Genomic DNA, 27,764 nt, shown 5'->3' with positions numbered 1-27,764 from the left:
TGAGCGTGAGTCCCTGGAGCGGGAGTCAAAGGGTCTGACACGTGGGGAGAGTTAGTCGGCATAACTTCCCCCTCGACAGAATCCTCTGGTAAAATAAACGCTATGGGTGCCCTTGATGTACTTGGCGCCATTTGAGCGTGAGTCCCTAAAGCGGGAGTCAAAGGGTCTGACACGTGGGGAGAGTTAGTCGGCATAACTTCCCCCTCGACAGAATCCTCTGGTGATAATGTTTTTAAATACAAAAAATGATCTTTATTGTTTAACATGAAATCAGTACATCTGGTACACATTCTAAAATGGGGTTCCACCATGGCTTTAAACATAATAAACACAGAGCCTCCTCTATGTTAGACATGTTAGAACTAATAAAGAGACTAGTAAGCTTGGAAAACACTTTAAATCAAGTTAACAAGCAAATATAACAAACGTTACTGTGCCTTTAAGAGAAACAAATTTTGTCAAAATTTGAAAAACAGTGAAAAAAGGCAGTAAATCAAACGAAATTTTTACAGTACCTGTAATAAGTTAACAGAGCATTGCACCCACTTGCAAATGGATGATTAAACCCTTAATGCAAAAAACAGATTAAAAAAAAAAAAAAAACGACATTTTTTTAAACAGACACAACAAAACTGCCACAGCTGAGCTGTGGATTACCTTCCCTATAACTGTTTCTATGCAAAATTTAAGCCAGCCATGTGGAAAAATTAGGCCCCAATAAGTTTTATCACCAAACATATGTTAAAAAACGATTAAACATGCCAGCAAACGTTTTAAAACACATTCTTATAAGAGTATGTATGTCTATTAATAAGCCTGATCCAGTCGCTATCACTGCATTTAAGGCTTTACTTACATTACTTCGGTATCAGCAGTATTTTCTTGGTCAATTCCATTCCTTAGAAAAATATATTACTGCACATACCTTAGCATATATCTCTATCAATCAGCCTGGTACCAGTCGCTTTCACTGCATTTAAAGGCTGTACTTACATTACTTCGGTATCAGCAGTATTTTCTTAGTCAATTCCATTCCTTAGAAAAATATTTTACTGCACATACCTTATTTGCAGGAAAACCTGCACGCCATTCCCCCTCTGAAGTACCTTACTCCTCAGAATGTGTGAGAACAGCAACTGGATCTTAGTTACGTCTGCTAAGATCATAGAAAAAACGCAGGCAGATTCTTCTTCCAAATACTGCCTGAGATAAACAGCACACTCCGGTGCCATTTAAAAATAACAAACTTTTGATTGAAGAAATAAACTAAGTATAAAAAACCACAGACTCTCACGACCTCCTATCTATGTTGAGACTTACAAGAGAATGACTGGTAATGGCAGTTAGGGGAGGAGCTATATAGCAGCTTTGCACTCTTGCAACTTCCTGTTGGGAAGGAGAATATATCCCATAAGTAATGGATGATCCGTGGACTGGATACACTTAACAAGAGAAAGATTTTTTGCGCCAAAAAAGTCCGCGCCAAGAATGACGCAATAAAATTAAGCATTTTCAGCCCCCGCGAGCCTAACAGCCCACAGGGAAAAAAGTCAAATTTTTAAGGTAAGAAAAATAATTGATTCAAGTGCATTATCCCAAATATGAAACTGACTGTCTGAAAATAAGGAATGTTGAACATCCTGAGTCAAGGCAAATAAATGTTTGAATACATATATTTAGAACTTTATTAAAAAAGTGCCCAACCATAGCTTAGAGTGTCACAGAAAATAAGACTTACTTACCCCAGGACACTCATCTACATGTTTGTAGAAAGCCAAACCAGTACTGAAACGAGAATCAGCAGAGGTAATGGTATATATAAGAGTATATCGTCGATCTGAAAAGGGAGGTAAGAGATGAATCTCTACGACCGATAACAGAGAACCTATGAAATAGACCCCGTAGAAGGAGATCATTGAATTCAAACAGGCAATACTCTCCTCACATCCCTCTGACATTCACTGCACGCTGAGAGGAAAACCGGGCTCCAACCTGCTGCGGAGTGCATATCAACGTAGAATCTAGCACAAACTTACTTCACCACCTCCATAGGAGGCAAAGTTTGTAAAACTGATTTGTGGGTGTGGTGAGGGGTGTATTTGTAGGCATTTTGAGGTTTGGGAAACTTTGCCCCTCCTGGTAGGAATGTATATCCCATACGTCACTAGCTCATGGACTCTTGCTAATTACATGAAAGAAAATTTTTTAAACTGTAAAGCCCTCTCAGTACATGAGGGAAAAAAAGTAATAGGGGGTTCCACATTGGCATCTAAACACAGAGCATGTACCTTCCAGAAGGTCAGCCATGACAAAAACAAACCAGCAATATCAATATTGGTCATTTTAAATGTGATTAAAAACAAACCCTTTTAGGAATTTTGTTGTAAACGATGTACTGTACCTTTAAAAATTAAAACCGCAAAGTTTTTTACTGCTCCGCAATAAACCTGCAATAACAGGGACACACCATAAGACTTTTAGAAGGTTGTCCTGTATTCTGAACAGTCAATTTATGTATAAAGGCTTAAAGACTAAATTAACCACTTGCACCTCGCCACAGCTCTGCTGCGGCGCCTACCTGTCCCCACGAGTCACTGAATAGACCTCCGTGAACGGCACTCCTAAAACCGCTTGTGGGATTGCAAACACAAGCTGTTTTAGGTCACACCAGAGCCCTGAATCTCTCTCTCTTAACAGTCAGGATCCGGATGGCAAGTGCGCGACTATGCGCGCGCGAATCTGCTAAGCCCTGCCCATCGTGGGCGGAATTCCCCGGCCATAATACGAACCGCATGGGAATAAAAAATTTCTTTTACCACTTAGTTATCAACAAGTTAAAAGTTGCCAATGCGCCCCCTCAAAACACACTCTGTCCACCATTAGATCATTAAATGATAGGACCTTTAGCCTCCCAGCGTCAGCACCGGAGCCCTTCTAAACACATCCACCTGAATCAACCCTTATTAGGTCCCAGATAGCATTGCTGAACTTCACCTAATAAAGAGGGGATACCAATGCACACAATCTTACCCTGTGCAAACTGTTTACCCCTTCCCAGTATAGGGAATAAGTACCAGTCTGTTCTGAGATACTAGTGTCTCCCCAGAAACAAATGACTGTACATACCTTAATACTGAACGCAGTATGAGGCTGTCCCACACAATGAAGATATTCTTTTCCTCACCTCCAGCAGATCTGTGCGGGCAAAAAGGGTCTTAGATAATATCTGCTAAGACCATTAGCAGGGCATCAAACAATATGGGAGTCGCTTGAAAGACTGAAGTCTCCCCAGTCCATTGCTTAAAAGCCAATAGCTCTAGCCCTGAGGAAAAAAAAAAAAACAGTACACACAATAAACTTTTGATTGAAGAATCTAAACTTACACCTCACTTTACCTCTTCCTATCACTAACACAGGCAAAGAGAATGACTGGGGTGGTAGGGAAGGGAGGAGCTATATATACAGCTCTGCTGTGGTGCTCTTTGCCTCCTCCTGCTGACCAGGAGGGGATATCCCATAAGGATGAAATCCGTGGACTCGTCATATCTTGTAAAAGAAAACAGAATATACTGCATCATGTATTTTCACATACCCGAGACACACAAGGCTCTATGTAATCTCCTGGTCGCCATGCTTTAGTACAGGCACCGGGAGCAAATATAAAAAACAGAATATACTGCATCATGTATTTTCACATACCCGAGACACACAAGGCTCTATGTAATCTCCTGGTCGCCATGCTTTAGTACAGGCACCGGGAGCAAGTATAAAAAACAGAATATACTGCATCATGTATTTTCACATACCCCTGTGACACACAAGGCAAACAGCGTGAATATAGTAAGACTCCATCTGCCTTATGAACTTTACTCTGTTGGAAAGAAAAGTAGTGCTCACTTTCTTCTGAGAAAGGACTTTGTCCCCAGAAATAATAAAGTTAGAACTTACCTTGAATGCTGAGCGACAGCATGGCAGTCCAGCAGGTTTTCAGAGGTCCTCTCCCTCTCATAGCCCTGTGGACTAAAATCAGCCTGAGTTAAAAGTGCTTAGGCTATCTGTATTAGGGCAGCAATAGATATAGGAGGTTCAGTGAAAAATGTCCCACCAGTTCCTATTGCTTTAAAGCCACCAAATGCCCTACTGAAGTGGCTGATCTGGTCTAGGCTACACCCTAGAACAAAGTAGCACTCACTGGCACTACTTTAAAAATAATAAACTCTTGATTGAAGAATCTTAACTAACACCTCACTTTGCCATCTCCTATCTTACTAACACAGGCAAAGAGAATGACTGGGGTGGGAGGAGCTATTTATACAGCTTTGCTGTGGTGATCTTTGCCTCCTCCTGCTGACCAGGATGCGTAATCCCACAAGCAAGGATGAAATCTGTGGACTCATCGTGTCTTTAAAAAGAAAAGGCTCTATTTTTGTCTAAATGGAGTGATAGCAAAAATGGGGGGGGGAAAGAAAATTCTGGTACTTTGGGGAAGTTTTTCTTCAAACTCCTTGTTAGCAAAGGGGTTAAATGTAATTTTATTTCACACAAAAAAAAAACTTCCTCTGGGGTGTAAATGTTAAGCTTCTCTGCATAGTTGAATTTTCAAAAAAGACACAAGATTATCAGGAAGGTTGAGATATCCACAGTGAGGCATAGAAAAATAAGAAGCTAATTATGGAAGCAGATAGAGTCGGTGGTAAATTAAAGAATGTGGCTTATGGTTCATCTGAAAATTTAGTTGGTGAGAAATTCAAAGCCTTGCATGTTGGATCGGATATCAGAAGGAATATAAGGGTTAAGGAAAAGATAGTCCACTGCTGAAGTGAGAAAGATTTATTAGTTATAATTTAGAAACTTTCTTCAAATATGGCTAAAATAAGTTAGAAAAGCTTTTCCTACAAAAATATTGACTTCTCTGTAACAAGCATATACGTTGGAAGAGGCTTTGCGATGGGCGGTGGAAGCTGGAGCGGCTGTCAAGTTTAAAAGGCAAGTATTTTTTCACAACACGAGTGAAATGTAAATTTTGATGAATTAAAGTGCCCCTGTTTTTAATCAAATTTTTAAAAAACGGTCCACTTTAGCATCAAATTTTACATTCACTTTAAAAAGGGCCATTAAATACAGTAGAATTGCATAAACATGTATAAAAAAATACCATAAACTTATAAATAGATCAGTATATTTATTTTGCTGACAAAATTTACTTTAATTTGCAAGCCATCAGCCAATCACTAACTCCTAAACGTATACACTGTAGCTGGTGCCTCCAAAAGTGTGCATATAAAAAGCCTGTGCATAATCTGATAATGGAAGTAAATTTAAGAGTCTCTACACTGAAACCTTACACTTGCGTTTCGATTTTAGAGTCCCTTTAAAGTTAGAACTTTATTTTGCAAGAATTGACTGGAAATTAAAGCATTCCCGTCAAAATGCAGGACTAAACTGTAAACACAGAAACCAATTTACTTACAGTCTGCCCATACACTGCATCTGCTGGCTTTCCATTAGAATCCAAACCCCCATGAACATAGGAAGAACTTTTACCATAGAACCTATAGAGAATAAAAAAAAATTAAGGGTATTTTGACCCTGGAAATCACTTTAGGAAAAAGATTAAGTTTACTATTTAAAAAAGAAATACTAGCTGAATTAACCTGTAAAAAAAACTGCCTACCTATGCAGAAAGTCTGGTGCCTGGTTGAGCAGAGTATAATACTGCCTCACAAATTCCCGCCCGACAAGCAGGGGACTTGGCTTCTCCATCACCATTTCTTTGGTCAATTGAAATCTGTAAAACCATTAAGATGAGAATTAAAGTTTTAAGAACATTTAAATAAAAAAGAATTGCATAATTGACCAACACAAACATACAATAATCCTTACTTTGAATGTTATGAGAAAGCCACCAGCCAATCACTAAACATGTAATATATACTGTGCACTCTTGAATATGCTCATTAAAAGGGAGGTTAAACAGTCTGTTTCATTTTTATAAAAGCACTAAGCAGTGGCAAAAACATAATAGAAATTGCTGCAATTTATTATTAATCTGGCAAAAATGCTTCTAGTGAAAGTTATCACTGTTTTAGTGTTAAACATTTTTCTCTGCATGTGAAGCATAGCTAGATATTTTCACTGCACCTACTTTTCAAATAATGCAGCTGCTCAGATCATCAGTGGGGCTTGTATTATGTCAGCAATTAACAAATTGAGTAATTACCAGATGGTACAAGCACCTTATGCTCTCTGAGCAAGTGCTGTGTTTAAAATGCTGGTGCACGGGGCATACTAAAATACACTTTTGAAACAGCTATAGCTTTTATTAGAAGCATTTTTGCCAATACATGTATTACAATAATGCTTCTGTTCAATACCGAAATACATCCATGTGGTTTCCAATTTTGGCTGGAATATCCATTTAAAGTGAATAGAATAGATAAACAAGGAGTCCGATTTGCTCATGCTCAGAACTGTCATAATGAAACAAGTTTAAAAAATGTTCCACTCTTATTACACTGTAGGTGTTTTCCTGTTTTTTTACACAATGTTTCTTTTTATGTTTACTTTGATTTAAGAGCTGGTGCTTCAGGAAGTTTGTATATAAAAAGGATTGTGTAAATTTTGATAATGAAAGTAAATTGATTTTTTTTTTTTTTAAATAGTATGGTTAGAATCATGAAAGTTTATCTTATGACTTTAGTTGTCCGTTCAAGATGCACAGAGAAATTATTTTAAAGCAAACACTGCTGCATGTATTATGGACAATCAATAAGTTAAAAATTATGCAATTGTATTGTGTATGTTCACTAGGGATGTGCATTAGTTCCTTTTGTGCTGCAAGGGATGGCGAATATGGCTCCCAGCAGCAACATTCTGCTCTTTTCAGAGCCGGGTTTCTTCAAGTAAAAATTCAACATATAAAAGATCTGTGAAAACTCATGACAAAATCTAGCTCTGAAAAAAGCTGAATGTTCCCTATATCCAGCACCAGAATCTATGAAAAAAATCACCAATGAACTAGTTATCCATATAGAGGGCAATATCGCTTTAAACTCCACAAAATTCTGTGCACAATTACTCACAATTATGTATATACTCCATATAAATCTTTGGAAATAACGACATAAAAAGAAATCACAATTGCAATATGTTTATATGCTGAAATAACATCAAGAAAAATAAAGAACCGGTTTTGAAATATATTTAAAGCACGAGCGTGGGCCCACTTTTAAAGTTAATATTGGCCAATATGTATATGCTGTAAGTATGTCCATGAATGTATATCCAAATTTACTTCCTTCAGACGTTACACTTTGATTGAAGTTGCAACATTTGTAACCATTAAAGGGGCTTGTACTCTGCTTGTGTTAAAGTAATATGCGGAATTACATGAGAAGGCTATTTGACACTCTAGGAGTTGGATAAGATGTTTGCTTAATTATTCAACAACAGTATGTTCAGTTCCAGTACAATTTATGACTTTGCGATGCCTCAAGGGATTATGGCTTGTAAAGCTTTGCTTCCGCTCACCTCGTTAGGCTATCTCTGGCAACTTTAAATAACAGAACAATATTACCTTGATTGCAGTATGTCATATACATACACACATACAATGGATATAAAAAGTCTACACACCCCTGTTAAAATGTCAGGTTTCTGTGATGTAAAAAAAATGAGACAAAGATAAATCATTTCAGAACTTTTTCCACCTTTAATGTGACCTATAAACTGTACAACTCAATTGAAAAACAAACTGAAATCTTTTAGGTGGAGGGAAGAAAACAAAACAAAAATAATGTGGTTGCATAAGTGTGCACACCCTCTTATAACTGGGGCTGTAGCTGTGTTCAGAATTAAACAATCACATTCAAAATCATGTTGAATAGGAGTCAGCATACACCTGCCATCATTTAAAGTGCCTCTGATTAACCCCAAATAAAGTTCAGCTGATCTAGTTGGTCTTTCCTGAAATGTTCTTAATCGCATCCCACAGCAAAAGCCATGGTCCACAGAGAGCTTCCAAAGCATCAGATTGATCTCATTGTTAAAAGGCATCAGTCTTCTCTGTAAAGAGAAGGGTACAAAAGAATTTCCAAGGCATTAGACATACCATAGAACACAGTGAAGACAGTCATCAAGTGGAGAACATATGGCACAACAATGACATTACCAAGAACTGGATGTCCCTCCAAAATTGATGAAAAGACAAGAAGAAAACTGGTCTGGGAGGCTATCAAGAGGCCTAAAGCACCATTAAAGGAGCTGCAGTAATATCTGGCAAGTACTGGCCGTGTGGTACATGTGACAACAATCTAAGGTATTTTTCATATGTCTGGGCTATGGGGTAGAGTGGAAAGACGAAAGCCTTTTGTTATGAAGAAAAACATCCAAGCCAGGCTACATTTTGCAAAAACACATCTGAAGTCTCCCAAAAGCATGTGGGGAAAGGTGTTATAGTCTGATGAAACCAAGGTTGAAATTTTTGGCCATAATTCCAAAAGATATGTTTGGCGCAAAAACAACACTGCACATCACCAAAAGAACACCATACCCACAGTGAAGCATGGTGGTGGCAGCATCATGCTTTGGGGCTGTTTTTCTTCAGCTGGAACTGGGGCCTTAGTTAAGCTAGAGGGAATTATGAACAGTTCCAAATACCAGTCAATATTGGCACAAAACCTTCAGGCTTCTGCTAGAAAGCTTAACATGAAGAGGAACTTCATCGTTCAGCATGACAACGACCCAAAGCAAACATCCAAATCAACAAAGGAATGGCTTCACCAGAAGAAGATTAAAGTTTTGGAATGGCCCAGCCAGAGCCCAGACCTGAATCCGATTGAAAATCTCTGGGGTGATCTGAAGAGGGCTGTGCACAGGAGATGCCCTCGCAATCTGACAGATTTGGAGTGTTTTTGCGAAGAAGAGTGGGCAAATCTTGCCAAGTCAAAATGTGCAATGCTGATAAGACTCATACCCAAAAAGACTGAGTGCTGTAATAAAATCAAAAAGGTGCTTCAACAAAGTATTAGTTTAAGGGTGTGCACGCTTATGCAACCATATTATTTTATTTTTATATTTTTTCTTCCCTCTACCTAAAAGATTTCTTTTTGTTTTTCAATTGAGCTGTACAGTTTATAGGTCACATCAAAGGTGGAAAAAGTTCTGAAATGATTTATCTGTCTCATTTTTTTACATCACAACAGGGGTGTGTAGACTTTTTATATCCACTGTATACACATATATATATATATATATATATATATATATATATATATATATATATATATATATATATATATATATATATATATATATATATATATATATAATTAAGGCATGACATTTTAACTAGTCCCAGATTAGTTCTCTGTAGTTTATTAGTATATCCAGAAATAAAATTATCCCACAAAAATTGTATTCTGTGGGATGGCGTATTTCTGAATTTACACTATTAATATTTGATTAGGACCTTAAGCTTGGTTCTTTTTGTTTGCCCACCCAAAAACAACTGCCAAATCTTAACGTGGTTGACGAATATGTTCAAAAATTAGGAGCCAGTAAGAATATTTAGGAGCCAGGCAGTTGGATATATATATATATAGATATATGGATAATAACCCAAAAAGTTAGGAGCCAGGGGTAAAATTCTAGGAGCCCGTGGCTCCCAGGCTCCTGGGTTTGTCGAGCCCTGATTTAAAGGGAGTTAATACCAGAATTGTTTTTGTCTAAAAAGTTAGATAATCCCTTTATTACCCATTCCCCAAGTTTTGCATAACCAACACAGTTATAATAATATACTTTTTACCTCTGTGATTACCTTGTATCTTTGCCTCTGCTAACTGCCCCCTTATTTCAGTTCTTTTGACAGACTTGCATTTTTAGCCAATCAGTGCTGACTCCTAGGAGTTTAACGTGCCTGAGCTCAGTGTTATCTATATGAAACACATGAACTCTAGTGGTTAAAAACTGTCAAAATGCTTTCCGATTAGAGGCGGCCTTCAAGATCTAAAAAATTAGCATATGATTCTCCTAGGTTTAGCTTTCAACCAAGAATACCAAAAGAACAAAGCACAAATTGGTAATTAAAATTAAATTGGAAAGTTGTTTAAAATTTCATGCGCTATTTAAATCAAGAAAGTTTGTTGTTTTTTTTAACGTGACTGTTCTTTTAAGCCATCTACATGCCAAATTTCATTAAAAAAAAATGTGCAGTGGTTTTTACTGTAGGTTCAGCTCAAAATGGGTGAAGAATGTTTTTCCAAGACTTAACTCCAAAATTACTGAATGACTACACTTCAAATTTGCCTTCAGTTAGGGATCCCACAAAACTGGTACATTTCAAAGAAACTAGTTTACATAACCTAATATTACATGAAATTGGAAGGGAAAAAAAAAACAAAAACAAAAAACACACACACAAAACAAAAACAAACAAACAAACAAAAAAAACAGCCCAGCAAACAGTATATTTCATGACAAAAGAAGTTATAAAGTTGCCACTCACTGGACTTAAAGGGACACTGAACCCAATTTTTTTCTTTCATGATTCAGATAGAGCATGCAATTTTAAGCAACTTTCTAATTTACTAATATCAAATTTTCTTCATTCTCTTGGTATCTTTATTTGAAATGCAAGAATGTAAGTTTAGATGCCAGCCCATTTTTGGTAAATAACCTGGGTTATTCTTGCCGATTGGTGGATAAATTCATCCACCAATAAAAAAGTGCTGTCCAGAGTACTGAACTAAAAAAGAAGCTTAGATGCCTTCTTTTTCAGATAAAGATAGCAAGTGAAGAGAAAAATTGATAATCAGAGTAAATAAGAACGCTGCTTAAAATTACATGCTCTATCTAAATCACGAAAGAAAAAATTTGGGTTCAGTGTCCCTTTAAACAACAGAATAAATATGTTTTATTTAAAAATGTAAGGTTTCCGCAGTCATTTGTGGTTATGCACTGGATGTCAGCAGGTTTTATTAAAAGGGACAGTCTACTCAAAATTAAACTTTCATGAATACAATAGGGCGTGGAATTTTAAACAACTTTCCAATATACTTTTATCATCAGATTTGCTTTGCTTTCTTTGTATTATTTGTGAAGAGCAGACCTAGGTAGGCTCATATTCTAATTTCTAAGCCGTTGAACTGCCTTTTATCTCAGGGCATTTAGACAGTTTTTGACAGTGTGTTTTCTGTTACTTTTTTCCCAGGTTCCGTTATGCAGTCAGAATCTCCTTAGGACTGAAAGGTTACTGTATTAGCAGCTTTTTTCATCCGGTCCCTAATTGTTAGGGACCGGATGAAAAAAGACGCTAATACAGTCCTAAGGAGATTCTGACTGCATAAAGGAACCTGGGAAAAAAGTAACAGAAAACACAGACAAGCTGCATACAGGAGAGTTTAAAGTGTTGGATGCCAACACACAGTGCAAGTATAAATACATACTAAAAGTGGCATTTCAGTGAGCCTTCAGAGAAGAAGATGCGAGCCATATCTTTTTTGCGATCCTCCAAATAAGGATCAATAACAACATTACTTATTTGTGGCTGCAGACCCCCTTAATTAAAACTACAAGACCCCTTTTTTTTTTTTTAACTTTTTTTAGTTGTACATGTTTTTAAGAGTGTGCACTCTATATTGTTATCCTATATGAATTGTGATTTTATGATTGTATTTTTAGGAGATAAAAATAACTTGTGTTTTAAATACTGCCTTTTTTAGTAAATAGGTTTTAAAAGAACCAATTAAATACTGTTGTATACGTTGAATTTAGCAAGTAGTGTTCGTGTCAATTTTTCCATATTTGCCTTTAGCCGATATTTATTAGCGCTCACTCTGTAAGGTTTTTTTAGTTTAAGTTTTTAACTATCCACTTCAGGAGATAGTTGATAGAGTGTAGTTGGGTTTCTTCTATTCAGTACTATTTACCTTGATTACATTTGCTCATACAGTAATAAATTAACATAAATAAGTTCATAACAGTTAGAAACATCAACTAGGGGTTCTGGAGAAAACAGCTGGATAGAAAAAGGAAGTTTTTGAACTGATAAAATGCACAGAGTGCCGACAGTCATGGAAGGTCATAGCAGACCTGGAGATTTAAATTAAAAAAAAATATTATTATCTTTCCCTTCTCGCTCTTAACTATCTTTTTCAACTCTCTCCTCTCCAATCTCTCTTTTTACCATCTACCTTTCCTCTCAGGCCATATCTTCTCTTTACACTCTTTCCCCTCTCTCATATATTTTCACTTTTTTTCTCCATTCTCTCTTAAAGTGAACGTAAAATTGAATGTAAAATTTAATAAATGAGTGCCGGTTTTTAAAAATACTAATAAAAACAGGGTCACTTTCATTCATTAAACTTTACATTGCAGCGTTTAAAAAACCCAGACCGGTGGTCCTCCGGCCGCTTCTTATGCTGTACACTTGTACAGCATATCGATGACAAAACCAGCTTCCTCCAATCATGGAGTGGCCTCACTAGATGGACGCTACGGGGTGCACGCCATGTTTGGAGGAAGCTAGTTTAGTCATTACTGAGGAGCTGCGGGTGGAGTATCTCCGGGTCTAGGTTTCCTAAAGAAAAAGGTAAGCATTTAAAAAAAACACTGCAATGTAAAGTTTAAAGGGACACTGTACCCAATTTTTTTCTTTCGTGATTCAGATAGAGCATGACATTTTAAGCAACTTTCTAATTTACTCCTATTATCAAATTTTCTTCATTCTTTTGGTATCTTTATTTGAAATGCAAGAAGGTTTAGATGCCGGCCCATTTTTGGTGATCAACCTGGGTTGTTCTTGCTGATTGGTGGATAAACTCATCCACCAATAAAAAAAGTGCTGTCCAGAGTTCTGAAAAAAAAAGCTTAGATATCTTCTTTTTAAAATAAAGATAGCAAGAGAACGAAGAAAATTTTATAATAGGAATAAATTAGAAAGTGGCTTAAAATTGCATGCTCAATCTCAATCATGAAAGAAAAAAATTGGGTTCAGTTAATGAATGAAAGTGCCCCTGTTTAATAGTATCTTTAAAAATTGGGCACTCATTCATTCAACTTTACGTTCACTTTAACTCTACCTTCTTCGTTACAATCTTGTTCTCTGTCCCGGTTTACCCTCTCAGAAGTAACAATCTAAGAACTTATGGGGTCCCTACAACCCTAGAGGAATAACATATCCTTGCACGTTCATGGATATATAATATCCCTTTAGATAACAGTTTTAGCACATAGCCCAAAATATGTGATTGTCAGTGCTGCAATAGGAATGTACATTCTGCAAATACAATGTGTCAAATTGTGCAAATACAATGTGCCAACTTTGTTACTTACAACATGCCACCAGACTTAACATTCATTAACTTTCACTCGCCACCGTTAAATTTCCACTTGCCAATGGTGAGTGGAAATCTTGAGCCCTGATAGCAGTGTTGGTTATGCAAAACTAGAGAATGGGTAATAAAAGGGATTATCATCTTTTTAAAGAATAAAAATTCTGGAGTAGACTGTCCCTTTAAATGGATATAAAGATGCAAAAAGAAAATGCTCTAATGTGTTATATTCAGGCAGTAATGCAATAATAAAAATGCTCTGTGTGTTTAATCCCTGTGTGATTAAACACAGTTTAAACCCACTCCAGAACAGCAATGCACTACTAAGACCTAGCTGAACATATCTGATGAGCTACTGACAAGAATCATGTGTGTGTAGGCACCAATCACCAGCTAGCTCCAAAGAGTGCATTGTTGCTCCTGGGCCTATCTATATATGCTTTTCAAAAAAGGATACAAAGTTTTATTTCTGACATGGTATGCGTGCCCATACCATTATCCAAACTCACTTAGCACAGTAGAAATTAAACCAACGTTCACCATATAGAATTTAAAAAAAAAAAAAGTCTAGTTTTACACTTAATCAATTCTCCCATTTACTTTTGATATATGCAGTATTTTGTAACTCACAGAAACATGAATCTGTGCCACGTGATTGTTATTACTAGGACGTTTGCATGACAGCTATAGGAACATAAAACACCTTATTTGAATGGAAACACCCCTTGTGATATCACTCTTAAAAAGGGACAGTCTAGCATAAATTAAACTTTCATTATTCAGATAGGACTTAATTTTAATCAACTTTCCAATTTACTTTTATCATCAAATTTGCTTTTTTCTCTTGGTATTCTTAGTTTAAACTAAACATAGGTAGGCTCATATGCAAATATCAAAGCCTTTGAGGGCTGCCTCTTATCACAAGCTTTTTAAATCTCTTTTCAACACAAAGAGACAAAAAGTACACGTGGGCCATATAGATAACACTGTGCTCAGGCACAGGGGGTTATTTAAGATTTAGCACAAAACAATGCTAAATTTAAGACAATAGATAATAAATAGTCACAGTCATGTGATCAGGGGGCTGGAAGAAGGTTCCTAGATACTAGGTAATCACAGAGGTAAAAAGTATATTAATATAACTGTGTTGGTTATGCAAAACTGGGGAATGGGTAATAAAGGGATTATCTATCTTTTAAAACAATAACAATTCTATGGTAGACTGTCCCTTTAAGGAAAGAGGATGATTAGTGCCCAAAACTCGAATAGGACTGGTGATGTGAGGTCATTGTTAGGACAGCGTATTTGAAAGTAGTAATATCCTCTCATGTTCCCTTATGTACTATGTGGGCCACAGAGGTGAATCTCATCCTAATTTTATTCTATAAGTCTATAGCATTATCAGGTAATCACTGCTGCCATAGCGATTACCTGATGGGGGCCATTGGCAGGTGGCTCTTGATTAAAAGAGGGTCCTCTCAGTACATAAATAGTTGTTTCAGTGTCCATTTCAAGCTGTCTTTGGGGAGGGGTGTTAATTGTATTATTATGGAATGCTGCATCTTTTGGTAGATTCCCCTGCCTTATTAGGAGTTGAAAAGAAAACCAGACAACAGATATGAATAGTCATTGCACACCTTTTCCAAAAATCAGAGAAGTAACCTCACATTTTTTAATTATTGGGACTTGAGAATTAGGGATAGGCCGATATTGTTTTTTCAGGGCCAATACCGATTATTGACCGCCTTTCAGACCGATAACAGGGGTCGATATTCTGTACATTTAAAGTTTTGAAAAATCAAACAATTTCTACACAAATCTGGTATAAACTGAACATGCTTATTAAAATATTAAACATTAAAAGTAAACTGGGAAAAATATAGTGCTTGAAAATTAAATTGCTTCCAAAAACATAGAACAATGACACAAATCCCTTTTAAACTGCACACTGATATAAAATTAAATTTAAGTCACTACTGCAAAGCTAGACACTACATGATTTCTTTAGTACTCCCAGTTAAGTAGAAAAACATAGTGCAGAAAGCATAACATTTCAGCATGTCCTCCTGTTAAAAAGGCTTCTGGTTTTTTTTCATATATTGCTGCCACTTGACAGAGAAAGGACATGCTGGAATATCAGTGCAAGATTTATTTATTTGCTTTAATTTTTAATATGCTCATATATGTACTGGATTGCAAATACCTTCCCTGGTACTGAGAAGTGGACTATAAATTTCTTTGTCACTTATGGGCAGTTTTTTACATGTGTAACAGAGCCACCTAATGGTCATAGCATTGTTATCTACTGCTAGATAATATTGATACTAGTCTCCTAAACTGAATAGCTTTCTACTCAAGGTTTGTTGTTGTGGACATTTAATTGATGTGCCTGAACTATCAATTTTTTTTTTCTATGCCCATGAAAGGGGAAAATAAAATATGTAAATTAAAAAATCGTCAACTATAGCAGCTTTAGTGAAATGTTTTGCAAATGTGTAAAATTTATCAGAATAATGTTCTATTTGTGACAGCAATTAGCAAGCAGATTGATTTTATGTATTGCTGACCCCTATGAGCAAATCAAAAGTAATTAAGCTCTGTGTATTTTACGGAAACTATGTAGCTTTAAGTGCCACTTAAAGATCACATTTTCCATTTCAAAAATCATATATGTTTGTTTATGCAAGTCCATCTACAGGTCTGCCATTGGGGCAATGGTAGTTGGTAACTGAGCTCCCAGGAACACCTGGGCTTGGATTCTTATTAGATGCCATGTCCAGCTTATATGTGCTATAGATGATTTGTGTCACTTAAAAACTACATAGTTTCCCTGAAGTACACAGAGCTAAATTTCTTTTAATTTACTCCATATCGGTCAGTTTCTGGCCGATACCAATATTTCAGAAATTCCAAATTTCGGCCCTAAAAATCGGCTGCTCCAATATATTGGTCTATCCTATTGAGAATATCACAGTGCTGACTGGAAAAATATATAATTAAAAGCTGGGGACCAATAAATTGGTCCATAATAATAAAACACCAGTAACCACATCTACACAAATATAGTTTACAACATTTTTATTTTCAAAAACAAATCATAAATGTAAATAAATCTGTATTCATTTTTTATTTTGACATTCCAAATCCTACATACTGTAAAAGACTTGGCAAGAACCATTGACTTCCAGTTACTATGTACAGGTCTATGCTAGCAATCATAAGTTTGTCATTACCTAACAACAGTCAACTAAAGGGGAGAATAGAATGAATTCTCTCCTACTCAATACACTATAAAGTATGTGAAACATTAAGGAACAGAAAAATATTGCGTTTTTTGTGTCTCTCCTTAAGGGCCTTGTCAGAATAAGTATGTGTGTATGTGTTCTAGGTCACCAAACTGAGTAGTGCTTAAGCATAAAAATCAACTATAACAGGACATACCTTACTCATACGTTTGTCAAAAAAAGGTATGCTTTTATGCACTATTACTACGATGCTTGGTCAAAGTAAGATACAAGAAAAAAAATAATAATAAAAAATAACTTTCATTCTGTTTTATTAAAAGACAGCAAGTATTAATGATGTCCTGCTGTCCACACTTCAATTAAAAACACTACTCCTGTGTATATTCTTTATATTTAACGTCAGGTAAATGGTATCAAAAGAGATCTATTATTGTACTATTAAACTATTTGTGCTGTAATTTGTTGTACTATTAATAAATCCCTTAGCCTATATTGGCTTGTTTGTAAGTACAACTAAATATTAGCCTCCTTATAATAAAGGGTTATAATGCTTGAAGTTACTAAACGATTTTGTACTGAACTAATAGATCCAAAAAATTCTTAGTCACAATGAAATATCGTAATGACAGGTAAATAACTATTATCTATAGGTATATCCTGCAGCACTTGTGCAAGTTAGTGCTATTAATGGGTGCACTGACACACACACATGGTATGTTAAAAAGAGGCTCATATGTTTGTATATCCGTTACATTTAGAAGTAGCAACGGTAAAACGTTTTTTGGCTAAGGAGTTATTCTTTGCAAGTAATTTGACAAATAGAGTTATATATTTAGACTGAAATAGTCACATTGTAGTTGTAAATATGGTATAGTTTTTACTGGTATCCGTAATATCCATTATATCTATCAATTGCAAAAAAAAAAACAATACTTAAGTTGCTATTATTCTAATTATGATAGCCTGTATCCATGAGCTCTCTCTGAATTAATATGTTACCCAGCCAGTGTTGTAATTCATAGAAGTTAATACGTTAAGTATAGATTGCTACTAGATAACTTAATTAAAGCCTACTGCAGTCGAGTACCCAACCAGATGCTATAGCGAGATAACCTCGAAATAGTTTTTCATATGACAACCATTTAGCTGGGTTTTTTTAAAGTTAAATATTCTATTAATAGCAACAGGAGAGCAAGTTAAAACTAAGGAACCCTGATGCTGCATTTCACTTCAGCTTCCTCAGAGGGGTCGTCAGGGGCTCCTTAGTTTTAACTTGCTCTCCTGTTGCTATTATTAATAGAATATTTAACTTTAAAAAAAAACAGCTAAATAGTTGTCATATGAAAAACTATTTTGAGGTTATCTCGCTATAGCATCTGGTTGGGTACTTGACTCTGCAGTAGGCTTTAATTAACAGTTATATAGTAGCAATCTATACTTAACTTATATGAATTACGACACTGGCTGGGTAACATTAATTCAGAGAGAGCTCATGGATACAGGCTATCATAATTAGAATAATAGCAACTTAGGTATTGGGTGTTTTTGCAATCGATAGATACAATGTATAATGGATATTACAGATACCAGTAAAAACTATAGCATATTTACAACTACAATGTGATTGTTTCAGTCTAAATATATAACTATCTATTCATCAAATTACTTGCAAAAAATAACTCCTTTGTCAAAAAACTTTTTACCGTTGCTACTTCTAAATGTAACGGATATACAAACATATGAGCCTCTTTAACATACCGTGTGTGTCAGTGCACCCATTAATAGCACTCTAACTTGCACAAGTGCTGCAGTATATACCTATAGATAATAGTTATTTACCTGTCATTACGATATTTCACTGTGACTTAGAATTTTTGGGATCTATTAGTTCAGTACTAAAATCATTTAGTAACTTTAAGCATTATAACCCTCTATTATAAGGAGGCTAATATTTAGTTGTACTTACAAACAAGCCAATATAGGCTAAGGGATTTATTAATAGTACAACAAATTACAGCACAAATAGTTTAATAGTACAATAATTTGTTGATACCATCCTGACGTTGTTAAAGAATATACACAGGAGTAGTGTTTCTAATTGAAGTGTGGGCAGCAGGACATCATTAATACAACAGAATAAAAGTTATTTTTTATTATTATGTTTTTCTTGTATCTTACTTTGACCAAGCATCGTAGTAATAGTGCATAAAAGCATACCTTTTTTTGACAAACTTACAAGTAAGGTATGTCTGCTCTGTTACACTATAAAGTATGTTTCCGCTATTAACCCCTAGAATGCCTTGCCAACGTACATTTGTAAACTTCTAAACTGTGTAAACACAAGAATTACAGTTTTTAAAGGGTTTAATGGGTGTTCCTGACCTAAATAAATCTACTTTCTCTACCACTACAGTTGTGTGATGGTCCTATCAGCACATGATCGATTATATATATATATATATATATATATATATATATATATATATTTATTATTTTTTTTTTAAACCAAGCTTACAGGAAATGCATATTGTCCACTTCTGACAAATAATTATCTATTTGACCCTATTAATTAAAAGGCTGCTTGAAGACACATGATTCAAGTAGTTTGCCCTTTCTCGAATTTATGAAATTAACTTGTCCTAAGGTGCAACAATAAAGCCCTCTGAAAGGTTTTTATCTTGGTCTTCACATCTCCCAAATAAAAAAATGTGTCTGAATCAAAGAGAAAATAAAAATTAATATGTGTTTTTAGAATAATAATATTCTCTGTCTAGATGTAAAGTGTGTACTAAAGGAAATTTAGATACAAAGATAGTGGCAACCCTTTCTCTATGTATGGTAGTTTGGATCTGTGCATTAAAGTGATGGTACATTCAAGTGTATAATAAACGCTAGGATTTACCATCACTAAAAATAAACAGTTTCTGTCATAGTTTCCTAAAAAAAAACCTATGCTTAACTCACGCTATCTGTAAGGCAAGTATGTCGCTAACTCAGCTCCTCCGGCTGCCCACAGCACAACGCTTTCTCCAATGAGGTGACGTTTCCACCTCTAGACCAATAGCCGTGCTAGGATGTCAGTTGACACGCACGGCTATTGGTTTAGAAGTGAAAACGTACCTCACTGAAAAAATGCTGTGCCGTGGGCGGCCAGAGGCACTGAGTTAGCAAAATATTTGGCTTATAGATAGGGTAAGTTTAACAATTTTGTTTTAGGAAACTATGAAAGAAACATTTATTTTCAGTGATGGTAAATCCTAGCATTTGTTATATGCTTGGATTTACCATCACTTTAAAGGAATTTTAAACACTAAATAAAGGTTAGATAGAATGATGCATTCAAATAAAGCATAGTCTGAGAAGAACATACAGATGTATTTTTTAAAGTTTCATTAGCTGTTTAAATATTGATAAACTAAGTAACGTTTAGTGTATATAAAAAAACAATGGGAGCTGCCATGTTATAACTTAGGTTACTTTCTCTGGTGTGGCCAATTAGGGACAGTTATAAATAGGTCACTAGAGTGTGCAGCCAATGGCTGTGTGAAATAGAACAGTGTTCTGCACTTCCATTTATATCAGGAACTGAAAAGCTCACAATGTCAGAATGGAATTAAATTAAAAACGGGACAAAATACAGAATGAACGTATAATGCAGAGTATATATATATATATATATATATATATATATATACACACACACACACACACACACATATATATATATATATACACACACACACATATTGGAAGGCCACCCCAGATGGATACAATTTGAAAACACAAAAAAGTCTTTCTAGAAAACTGTAGCTTTATGGTACCACAATTACAAGGAAGAATATTGATAAAGGAGTATCTTTTATTCTTTATCGCTCTGGCATAGGGAACTTTTTTTCCTCCCCTAAGATCAAGCAAATATCAGCACATCAGTAATATTCTTCAACGCGCAAGACAAGAATTCTTACTTAGGTGTAACAAAGCCAGAAGCTCATCTCCCATTAGCAGAAAAGCACACGACTGTAATATATCCCGGCCTCTAGTGGGGGCGACGCATGAGCACGAACAAAAAAAAAAAGTGAGACCATGTCGCTTAGTGTAATAAAATTATTTTATTCAGATTATTTTCTTAAATCGCAATGTAACCCATTCAATGAGAAAAATGCGCCGCAGCGCTAAACGACTGAAAATAAACAGAGGCGGGGAAATTTATTCCGTACGTACGCGCCGATAATGGCCCCGGCCGCAGTCCAGCTAAAAGCAGCCGTCTAAATGAGTTGATCTTAGTGCCGCGGTTGCTCTTGGCTTACTATTCAAATAATGCCTAGGCCTCAACCTCTGAAGCACATACATTGCGGTGTCAAGGAGAATGTCTAAATGTCAAGCAGTCGAATTGCAAGTTGCTTTATTAGCGACGACGGCAGTAACAATGGTCCGGAAATCTTCTATAATGCTATATTTACCTGTAGATGGTCTGGCTTGAGGCGGGCTCTACAAACAGGAGCAACCTAAATTTACCTCACAGCGTCGGCACAAGCAACGGCGTGCTCAACAGCCGGCTAAATATACCAGGGATACAACCTAACCCAAGCAGCTAAATCTACCAATCAGAAAACACATTCAAGCATTTCGGAAGTCAATTTGCAGACACATTCAGAAAAGGTGGGCATTACTATTGAATGACGAATTAATGGAACAATACGAACTCGTCTCATTCATAGTGGTCCACCAATACGGACCAAGAGTTCATTTACACAACCAATAGCCAGCAAGGACACACAGTAGAAGGCGGGCTGTACTCGAAGAGCAAATGTTGGAAACAAAGCCTACTGTCTATTGGTGTATGATATTTCCTATTCTATAACTAGTGTGGTTGTGGAGAAATCGCAAACCGTGCAAACTTGAGCAGGAAACCCTGAGTAAAAATAGAGAGGTGGGAAATAGATTCGGTAACCAATCATAGCTCAGATTAAGCGTGATTGACATGACGGGAAAAGGATTCTTAAAGATAAACTGCCTATTCCATAAGCTCATAAATGGTCATAATGCAGAGGAGCCCTTTGTAGTATTACCACCTACTGGAGAGACTGGTTATAATCTTTCCATAATAACCACAGGAAAAATGATGCTCAAAACATAACTTGAGCCTTAACAAAAATACAAACTGTCAAAAGGAATTTTAGAATGGCTAGTTCTGCAGCAGTGAGTTGAAACATTCTTAGACATGATGCATAAAAAGGTTTATCTGTAACGTTTTAAATAGATTGTTTCAAATGCATTACAGGGGTTTGATTTGTTTTTGAAAATCAGATGCTAAGTAAAACCATCTTTTTTTTCTGTATTTTGTTCTTATATCAGCCTGTGACAAGACTAGCACCTGGCCCAATTGTACACAACCATGCTAATTTCTAAGCACTTGAAAGCCGTCTTTTATCTGAATGCATTTTATTTTATTATCATTTATTTGTAGAGCGCCAACAGCAGACATCCCAACCTGCAAAACTCATTTCAGGGAGGTGGCTTCACCCGCTACTGCACCGCCAAACCCCCCCCCCCCCCCCCGAGACTTATCATTAAAGTAGCTTCCCACTAAAGTCATATTTTAAAAAAAAAAAAAGTAGCTTTATTGCACAAAATTTGCGTTTTATTTTATTAAAATTAGGGGGGGCTTTTTGGTTACTGATGCATGCTTTGAGGGTTCTATAACGTCCCAGCAACTAAAGGCATTCCTTAAAGAAACACTTTTCTGCATTTTGGCCACATTGGATCATGGTACTTTCAGGGAGATTGCATTCCATTTGCTGGCATCAGGGAGTCACTATTACAATCAGGGAGACTCCCTGAACTTCAGGGAGAGTTGGGATGTCTGCAACAGATTCTGCAGCGCTATAAACATAGGCGGTATACGAGGTAACGTTTATAGGGATCAAATAGGTCAGAGTCAGCTCTTATGAAGGTGACCTGCAAATATTTTGGCTCTTATGCTTACATGCTAAGGGGGTTCAAGGGTATAGCAATGGAGAAGAGGAACTGGGATAAGGAAGGTAGGTTGTATGCATCCCTGAATAGTAGAGTCTTAAGAAGAGCACTTGAAGCTTTCAAAACTAGGGGATAGTCTTGTGGAGCGAGGCAGAGAGTTCCACAAGATGGGAGCCAGTCTGGAGAGTCCTGTTAATGGGAATGTGATGAGGTAACAAGAGAGGAGGAGCGTAGGAGGTCTTGAGCAGAGCGATGGGGACGGGAGGTAGAGTATCTGGAGACAAGGTATGAGATATAGGAGGGTCCTGGGGGAGCAGTGCAGTTGAGGGCTTTGTATGTCAGAGTCAGAATTTTGTGCTTAATCCTGGAGGCAAGAGGAAGCCAATGAAGGGATTGGCAGAGAGGTGCAGCAGATGAAGAGTGAGGTTTAAGGAAGATAAGCCTCGCAGAGGCATTCATTATGGATTGTAAAGGAGCTAGGTGGCAGCTAGGGAGACCCTAGAGAGAGGACGAAGTTGCAGTAGTCGAGGTGGGAAAGGATGAGAGAGTGGATACAAATCTTAGTTGTGTCTTGTGTAAGATGTTTTTAAGTTGGAAATGGCAGGATTTAGCCAAGGACTGAATGTGAGGAGCAAAAGAAAGATCTGAGTTAAGTGTGACCCCAAGACATCGGGAATGCGGGGTAGGGGTAATAGTGGAGTTGTTGACAGTTATAGAGAGATGGGGGATAAAGAATTTGGAAGAGGGGAAAATAAGGAGCTCAGTTTTGGAGAGATTTATCTTAAGGAAGTGAGATTACATCAAGGATGAGATGTGAGAAAGACAGTTGGTGACATGGGTTAGCAAGGAAGGAGATAGGTCTGGAGAAGAGAGGTAGATTTGGGTGTCATCAGCAAACAAATGATAGGAAGCTAATGATGACATGTAGATTGAGAAGAGAAGGGGACAGAGCCTTGTGGTACCACAACAGAAAGTGGTAACGGGGCAGAGGGAGCCCCAGAGAAGGCTACACTATAGGTACGGTTAGACAGGTAGGAAGAGAACCATGAGAAGGCTGTGTTACAAATGCTGAAGGATTAGAGGGTTTAGAGCAAAAGAGGGTGGTCAACAGTATCAAAGGCTGCAGACAGATCAAGAAGGATAAGCAGAGAGAAGTGGCCTTTGGATTTTGCTATAAGTAGGTCATTGGTAACCTTAATGATTGCTGTCTCTGTGGAGTGATGGAGCAAAATCCAAATTGCAGTGGGTCAAGGAGGGAGTTTAATGTAAGGAAATGGGATAGGCATGCATGTACTAGCTTTTCAAGAAGCTATGAGGGAGTAGGAAAACAGGGCAATAGTTGGATGGGGAGGTTGGATCGAGAGAAGGTTTTTGTTTTAAAGATAGGTGTGACCAGTGAAATATACCGGTGCTGACGGAGAGGTTAAAAATGTGTGTGAGTATAGGGGTAAGGGTGAAAGAAAGAGAGGGGAGTAGCTGTGAGGGGATGGGAACAAAGGGACAGGTAGTGAGGTGAGAGCTCAATATAAGTGCAGAAACTTCTTCCTCAGTAACAGGGGTGGAAGAGCTAAATTTATGACTCTGGGTTTTGGATGATTGCAAGCTTTTGAGGGGGTGGGAGACTAGTAGTATGTTGAGTACTGATTTAGTTTCTAATGGAGCAGAATCTTGAGCTGAGAGAGAAGTTGTTTAAGGAGGTGGGGTGAGCGGAGAAGAGTATTTAACGTGGAGAACAGACGTTTTGTGTTTGAAGAAAGAGTAGAACACTAATGTTGCTTAGAGAGATTAAGGGCAGAATAGGAGGAGTTAAAGATGAACTTGTAGTGAAGAAAGTCTTCTGAACTACAAGGTTTTCTCCAGTCCTGCTCAGCAGTACGGGAATATCTGCGTAGGTAACAGGTGTCAGAGGAGCTAGAGGGCGTCAATTCACATGTGCCATATAGATAACATTGAGGTCCCACACGTGGAGTTACCTAGGAGTGAGTACTGATTGGCTAAAATGCAAGTCTGTAAAAATAACTGAAATAAGGGGGCAGTCTGCAATGGCTTGTATACAAGGTAATCAGCGGTAAAAAAGTATATTAATATCACAGTGTTGGTTATGCAAAACTAGGGAATGGGTAATAAAGGAATTAGCTATCTTTTTTTTTTTTTTTTTTTTTTTTAAATAATTTTTATTGAGGTTCTTTTCAAAACAAACAATTAGTAATTGTCAATACATATTAAAAAGAGGAATAGATTGTTACAGAGTAGGCTGTCAACAAAAAAGAAAGATCATATAAGTACATAATACAGTGATATGACAAATTACTCGTGAAATACATGCAATAAACGCTGTTCAAACAGTACACCCACTATAAGATATAAGCGGCCACTTTTGGACCGCAAAGATGCTGTAACATGATATAAAGCAGGTGAACATTGATGTGACAGGGCCACTCATGGACCCCTAATGGAGAACCTCTTTTATTTTTAGAACTATAGTTAGGATATATTGTAGTAAGGATTATAAAGAATTTAACTTTTTAGAACTATGGTTGGTAAAATGCGTAATAAAGCTATAATAATTAGGGAAGACATAAGGTAGTTTGGCCGTTTGACCCTCACTCCTGCTTAGCAATTAAAAAAAAAATAGGAAATAACATAAGACTCCCTAGTCTGAAATAAAAAGTTTGTACAAGAGCTGTCCTAATAAAACATAAAGTATGACTAAAGAGCAAACGTAGACATTTGTGGGATGAGGAGAGTAAGCTACATACAATAGGTCCTCTAAAGGTATATAGAGGACCCTTATTGTGGCCATACTGTGGGAGATAAGGTGCTCTTAAACCTACTGGGGGGGAAACAGTTCAAATCATGCACAAAGGCTTCAAAATGTAAGCTTTAGCCTAAAACAGGGAACTAAGCACGTTAGCAGGCAGGAACACGGGGGTAATTCCAACTAAAATAAGAGGTGCATTGTAGTAGAAAGTAGGCTACAGCATCAAGGTATGTAAGAATAGGTTCCCAGGTATGATTTCCCTAAGCTGACTAGTAAAAATTCTGTACAGGTTACTTAGGTACACCAATTTATAAATCAAAGATCTCTGCCTTAATGGCAAAACACATACATATTCCAAGTTCAAATATTTTTTACAGTCTATACTGCTGCTAGGACAACAACATATGTATACCAAAGGGTACAGAGCTTAAAAAGGTTGTAAATCTTAATCAAACAGAAATGGTCCCTTGGATTGGAAGATAGCATGCTTGGCATTGATATAAGAGTATTTTGGGAATAATGATGTTTAAGCAGGACCAGCCTGCGTAAGACTCCATGTCAATACACTTGTGGGTATCATATAGTACTGCCAAGCAATAATAATACGTGTTAACATATGCATGTACCATGTTACATTAATACATTGTTAATTCTCTTATCCAGGGAGCATCTATACAGGGTTTATAAGAAAAACCTAAAGGCAATGTACAATAACACACCTAAAGTACTACAACATTACAATTCTAGCTATAATGTTAGGTGTCCAAATAATTTGTGGCTCATATGAAAGTCTGTAGGTGTTAGACAATGTGCCTACTATGGGTTAAGAATCAATAAGTGCTATCTCAGCAGTGTGTGCGCCATAAACTAGGGGCCAAGATGGTGCTTTTCAATAACCTTATAAGTGCCCTTAATCTGTATATGACTAAGCCCAGCAAAGCTCATCCTCTACTACCATAATTGAAGTGCCTAAGTCCCAATATAGAGGCAAGAGAGTCCTTTAAGATGATACGTGTAGGCTTAATTGTTCTGCTAGGCTCGTAATTACCGCTGATAATGTTAGACACTGGAGTCCATAGTCCCCCAGAATAGGCCCTAGGGCCCAGATATACGGGACAGATACGCCACCTGGGTCCCACACACGATGCAGCAGGGGAATGCAAAGAGGCAGGTGAGTCTCCAACCAGGCTTGTTGTGGCCGATTGATATCACAAAAGAGCAGACAAAGTGTTGTTAGGACTTGGAGAGACAGTTCAACGTGGGTCCCTTGGTCTCTGCTGTTACGGACTTTATGCTGGCTGACAAACTTTACAGAGCTGCGCCCCTCTTCTCTGCTGTTGAGCGATATTTTAAAACTGAAATCCTCCCGGTTAGTAGCGTAGCTTTGGGGTGATCTGTTAGTGTACTGTAAGGCGATCCCCTCCTCTGTCTCCCTCGCCGGTCCAGGCTGCGCCGCCATTTCTACAAGTCCGAATCTTTGATCTCCCTCTGATGCATAGGAGGTAGGAAGTGGATGCTGGGGCCCCAAAGCGATGCCACTCCTGTCCTCTCTCTCGCAGCTTGTAGACTGTATGGGTGATCGGCTCAAGCAGGTTCCACCACTGCTGGTCGCTGTATACAGGTTAACCGCCAAAGCAGCATGGTGGGAGGCAAGTAAGCTACGCAGCTCGTCCAAGAAGTTGAAGGGAATCTCCATGTTAAATATAACGTAGTAAAGATTAGTCAGGAGTGAGGGGGATAACACTTTTAAATTTTGTCTTGGCAAGGTAGGTATATGCAGTATCTTGCGGGATGTTACTGCATCTTAACGACAGGGCTAGCTAGTAACCTGCCGGGGGGTAAAAATGGTAGGCCGCAGCCTTTGCTATACTCCGGTGTGCTAAATATTGCCACAAATCCCGAAAAAGTTGTATGCTGGTGAAGAACATGCTATGCTATGAAGCTTCGTTCATAATGTGAAGTCAATGGGATAGTTTAGAGTAAGTTTTGCATACATTTGTGACAGGAGGTAGAGGAGCTGAAAATTTTGCGACCTGTTATGGCCGCCACCCGGAAGTTCCCCCCGGAATTAGCTATCTTTTTAAACAATTAAAATTCTGGAGTAGACTGTCCCTTTAAAACGATATAAAAGCACAAAATAATTATTTTGTGATTCAGAGAGAGCATGCAATTTTACACAACTTTCAAATTTACTTCTATTATAAAAATTTTTTTCTTCTCTTGGAATCTTTTGTTGAAAAGTAGGGGTGTATGCTTAGGAGCTAGTGTTCTGACAGATGACCCAATTTCATCAAACTAGCAATCACGTCACTTCCGGTGACGTGGAATCAGCTGTCTGACCACAAATTCACTCACTGTGCATGAGCTCCATCGCCTCACTGCATTCCCGAGTGTGTGACCACATTCCAATTACCGCAAGTCTGACCACAAATTCACTCACTGCACACATGC

At 37.2% G+C, this 27,764-nt stretch overlaps 1 protein-coding gene across 1 annotated transcript in view; it reads right to left on the bottom strand.

The window, feature by feature from the left end:
- G3BP1 (G3BP stress granule assembly factor 1) overlaps nucleotides 1–27,764 on the bottom strand; it is a 148,644-nt gene that overhangs the window by 32,361 nt on the left and 88,519 nt on the right. Inside the window, exons 2-3 of the mRNA XM_053719654.1 lie at nucleotides 5,675–5,788; nucleotides 5,471–5,552 (exon numbers count right to left, since the gene is read on the bottom strand). Of these exons, the coding sequence (XP_053575629.1) occupies nucleotides 5,471–5,552; nucleotides 5,675–5,788 (196 nt within the window). The remainder of the gene's footprint in view (nucleotides 1–5,470; nucleotides 5,553–5,674; nucleotides 5,789–27,764) is intronic.

Source organism: Bombina bombina, chromosome 6 (assembly GCF_027579735.1).
Source record: "Bombina bombina isolate aBomBom1 chromosome 6, aBomBom1.pri, whole genome shotgun sequence".
Lineage (NCBI taxonomy): Eukaryota > Metazoa > Chordata > Amphibia > Anura > Bombinatoridae > Bombina > Bombina bombina.
Note: the sequence above shows the minus strand (reverse complement) of the source record. Positions and strands in the feature narration are given on the sequence as shown.